Raw genomic sequence first — 4380 nt, 5'->3', positions numbered from 1 at the left:
TCAGACAATCATCCGCTGGCATTCACCTCCCAATCCCGTTGATACGTGACTCCATCTCGTTACACTGGTCGGCAACTTGATTGATACGGTCACTGAATCCCTACAAAATCAAGGCTGATAGGGGCGACTAAGTGGAGCGCGTTGCCTGGACTGTGAGACAACTGGCTGTGACTCGTTCCAACTGCAACTCTAGATAGGAAATGTAGGCCGATCGATCCTACAACAGATGCGGCTCCATAGCAACGTGAGTGCCATAGCAACAGCACTCAGTTCTCAGGAAAATATCACGTCCGGTCGAGGAAATGTTTCATTTCCGAGAAAAGTCGAGATATGCGGATCACGCATCCTACCGTCATAAGCCTGTGTCGGTCGCCGCTATCCATCGTATCTAGTGATCTATGCCGCCTCCGACTGTACCCTCCCTCACGAGGTGAGGCAGCGAATGACGAGGAGGAGGAAGCGGCCATGTTGAGGCCGTCATCAAGGACCTTTCACCAAGCGTGTCACCACAATTCAACACAGTGTTTCTCAGTTCCCCGTTCTCCAGGGTTGCCAACTTGATACGCAACAGTGGAATCATCAGAGGTAATTATTCGATATCACTTGGTAGGTTCGAATCTGCGAATTCCCAGTTAATGAGACTCCACCATCTCGTCAAATACGCTGCCCTGTCGTGCTGGTAGTCGAGGTAGTAAGCATGCTCCCATACATCTACCAATCACAGCTCGTCACACTGAAGCGCACACTATACAGCTCACCGCAAGTGAAGAGTGGAATTTTCCCAGCGTCTTCACTGAGGGGGCTATGGGCATCCTTCGTCCCTACGAGGTCCAATCGCCTCTCCCGGGTATCCCACACCAACCTGAGAAACAATTGCATAATCACACTCCATGAGCAATCATGGGCTTCTCTCTGGGTGTCTCGGGAATCTCCGCTGTAAATTTCAATTTCGGGAAAAATCGAAAAAAGCAACATTGTCAGTGACGCCAGCCTCAAAAAATACATAGCCACGACTCTCACCAAATCCAGCCACTCCCAAACAGTGCCGTTGCCTTTCGCATGAAGTTCTCCTTCATCTCATCAACGTTCCCCCACCTAGCACGTATCAGCTTCAACAGACGGGGAGGGACATGTCGTCCACTGCCCGAGGTTGGGACCATCGACAACCAGTACCTGCCATACAAAGACGAGGAAATCGGCGATTGAACTAAGGGCTGAAAATTGAGACCATATGCGGAAACGAGAAGCGACCAGCAGTGTTGTAATATATGTTCGCTGACCCTAGGAGTTTCCCCACTAACTATAGGAGTTCATATACGAACTAGGGTAGAAATGTACTGAAACCAACAAGAATTTTGCAAAATTTCCTCAGAATTCTCATATTGTCACCAACATATGAGATCACCCTGCGCATATTTTCCCACACTGCTGACCAGCATCACTACATGTTGTGATTGTAGATCTGCCCAGCAGCATTGAACACATTCTCCCCAGCTCGGTCAGGCCCCAGAGTAACCAGGGACTTCAAATTGATTCGCGATTCTGAGGCAGAAGTCAGGTCGAAAAAACGTCGTGTGATTGTGCCCACCCGGCAAACCAGTGGCGTCGAGGAGCTTCTGGATGTAACCCTGGTGATGCTTATTGTAATGGAAATCCACAGTTGCTGCCGAGATGACCGGCTCGAGGGCCTCCAGTCCATACGGCAGGGTCATCTGAGCATTCTCCACTTACCCAGCGTTGAGCCCGTCTTAGCTTACCCTAAGGCCACTAGAAGGGGCAACCCCAGACCTTGAAGGGACGAAAGGCTTTGCTCGAAGCCCTTTACCAGAGGGTATTGCATGTCGCACAGCGCGACTGTCCATAGAGCCCCGACAAACCACAAAGAGAGTCTCGGCGAAGTACACCAAGAGGACTATCGCGCCGAGTAGCAACAGCGACGCACGAACCCGTGGAGAAGTCCGGTATGTGAGCCGCCTTCCATCAGAGCCAGAGAGCCGCATAGCAACCCAACTGATACAATCTGGCAGTACGTGTCTCCGATCACTAAGCATGAGGTCTTTTTCTAGCCATGACGCGCCCGCCACAGCATGGGGCTTAGTACAGTACAAATGTGCTTCTAGGGTTTCCTATGTCCCTGAACTACTCAACACGTTTGAGATTAGAAACAGTTTGGCAATGTTAACGAGACACACTTCGATTGCCTGCAATCACTCCAGGCCTCGGGGTTGAGGAGGCTGGGCCACGTAAATGACCGAAGGATCACTCGGGTCTTGGAACCCGACCGCGCCGAGATCACCTGCTATAACGGTATATTATCGCTCAGTAGTGGAAGGCATTACCAGCAAGGACTGACTGGACGAAACTGCTATTAGCTGGGCGCATGCGGTCGCCTGGAGCGCCACCGCCGGCCGATGACGACATAGCGTGCAGACGGTAAAACATTGGCAAGAACGTGCCTGTATCAGTATGGGTATATGCACATGTTTTGATGACAATATGAAAATTTTAAAAGATTCCGCAAAATTCCTCTGTAGGTTTCTATACACTTTTGCCCTGATTCACTTGTAAACTTCCATAATCAGTGAGAACCCCCCTGAGCTCAGCTGAGGGAAGCGAACGCTATCAGGGGAGAGATTCCAAGTGTGCAACGCCCTCGAGTACTACCACAGCCACCACTGTTGAAGGTGTACGAGAAACGACATTCGCCGGCACCGGGTATAGGATCAGCCGATACACCTAAATGAACATGACACCCAACAAGCCCACAGCTCGACCGTCATTCCATAGGTGACGAAAAAATGATGAAGTGCTGAGCAGCTCACTCCAATCGCTACCTTCCAGGAAGTTGGCTCCAAAAACAGGTTGTCGGAATTTAGGATCTCTCCATGCCTCAAGAGCGACCGATGCTGAGTAGAAGTCTGGCCGACTACCACTGCCGTCCTTGCCAATCACGAATACCTATGGGGAATTCAATTACTGTCAAATTACGCATCTCGATGTTGCGTGCAAACAGTACCAGCCTTTTGCTCGTCATGTACGCATCGCCCGTAGCCCTCAGTTCACCAAAGGACGGCCCTCTGGCCGAAAACACAATATTATTTCTCCGTAGAAGAAACACCTCCTGCGCCTCCGCTAGAGGGTACCTGCCTAGTACACCACGTACACTAGCTTCCTCGCGATCTGCTACAACACTGTAGACACATGGAACTACTACTACAGGAGTCTTTGCATTCCATAACGCACTGTTGAGACGACCCTCTTCGAGTTTCCACCCGAAGTCAAATCTTGCTATAATCACTACTGTTCACAACAGTATCGCCAAGTGCACGATAAGAATCATCATTACTCGTTATCCTACCCACCTCTGTTTAGTCCTCAAGTCCTCCACCAGCGTTGGGTTGATCACCAGACTTGTGACCATCGGGCATATAATAAATTCAACGCACTGACAGTAAGCATACAGTAACTGCCACCTAGCGAATGTGATTGCAGAGCACCCATACCCCATGCACGCAAAACCTGGGTAAAGGCCACGAAATATTCACATTATCATATACGTCTCAACTCCATACCAGATCACTAAATATGATTACACTTTTCGCTAGGGAGGCAAATCTACGAAACGTTGCGTGGCATTTATAACACACTCAGTGCTCTAGCCGAATAACCCCACCGTAAGTAGCCCGGCTGGTTTTTCTCTCATACTACCAAATTTCCATCAGCGCACTCCGTCCAAGCACATCATTCTATTATGGGAACACGTCCTAGCACTCCTACATACGAAGCTGATTCGACTAAGCCATACCACTGCAGCCCCCTCGACGATCGAGTCCAATCCGAATTCATGATGATTGCCTACCCCCGAGAACCCGTGACTACCACTCAACAGTATTGCCACTACTGGATCTTGAATTAAGTGCTAGGTCGCTGCTGGACGCGAGCTCCCCAACAAGCAATGATCCTCACCGGCCTAAGCCAGGCATTTGGAAAAAATGAGAAAAAACAATGCGGTACATCACGACGATGATGATACCAACAATACGACTTCTCGTTCACGGCTTCTGTCACGATGGGAAAAATGAGGCGCCCTGTCAGACGAGCGCTTTTCAAGGGGCTTTTCCCGCAAGAAGATTTTCCTGTAGGTGAGAAGCAACCACGTCTTCCTTGACGGCGACACTCGCACTCCTGCGAGCCCCAAGGGTTGCTGAAGTAACGACAATCAGTACACCAGTCACCACAAAAGCCCGGGCTCACCAGCGAAAGCGTACAGACTGCTAGCTGCAACACTCAGGAAAATGCCGAATAACGCCAGAATACTCAGATGCTCATGAAAAATGACCGCCATAAAAGTGATCTGAAAATGGCAAATCGAGGCCGCAT

At 50.0% G+C, this 4380-nt stretch overlaps 2 protein-coding genes across 2 annotated transcripts; both read right to left on the bottom strand.

Moving 5' to 3' along the window:
- Positions 1-589: 589 nt before the first annotated feature.
- Pmar_PMAR027839 (superoxide dismutase, putative) lies at positions 590-2024 on the bottom strand (the record flags this gene model as incomplete). The annotated part of the gene is made up of 6 exons (XM_002773352.1): positions 1758-2024; positions 1589-1712; positions 1446-1542; positions 1021-1173; positions 759-862; positions 590-711 (listed from the first exon to the last, which is right to left on the bottom strand). The coding sequence occupies exons 1-6, from the start codon at positions 1998-2000 to the stop codon at positions 590-592; spliced, it is 843 nt and encodes a 280-aa protein (XP_002773398.1). The 5' UTR covers positions 2001-2024.
- Positions 2025-2207: 183 nt separating this feature from the next.
- Positions 2208-3421, bottom strand: Pmar_PMAR027838 (arabinogalactan protein, putative; the record flags this gene model as incomplete). The annotated part of the gene is made up of 6 exons (XM_002773351.1): positions 2208-2296; positions 2340-2456; positions 2665-2736; positions 2835-2958; positions 3017-3143; positions 3363-3421. 6 exons carry the CDS (start codon positions 3419-3421, stop codon positions 2208-2210), a joined length of 588 nt encoding a protein of 195 aa, XP_002773397.1.
- Between the last annotated feature and the right edge of the window lie 959 nt (positions 3422-4380).

The sequence above is a fragment of the Perkinsus marinus genome (genome assembly GCF_000006405.1).
Source record: "Perkinsus marinus ATCC 50983 genomic scaffold scf_1104296958914, whole genome shotgun sequence".
Taxonomy (NCBI): domain Eukaryota; phylum Perkinsozoa; order Perkinsida; family Perkinsidae; genus Perkinsus; species Perkinsus marinus.
Note: the sequence above shows the minus strand (reverse complement) of the source record. Positions and strands in the feature narration are given on the sequence as shown.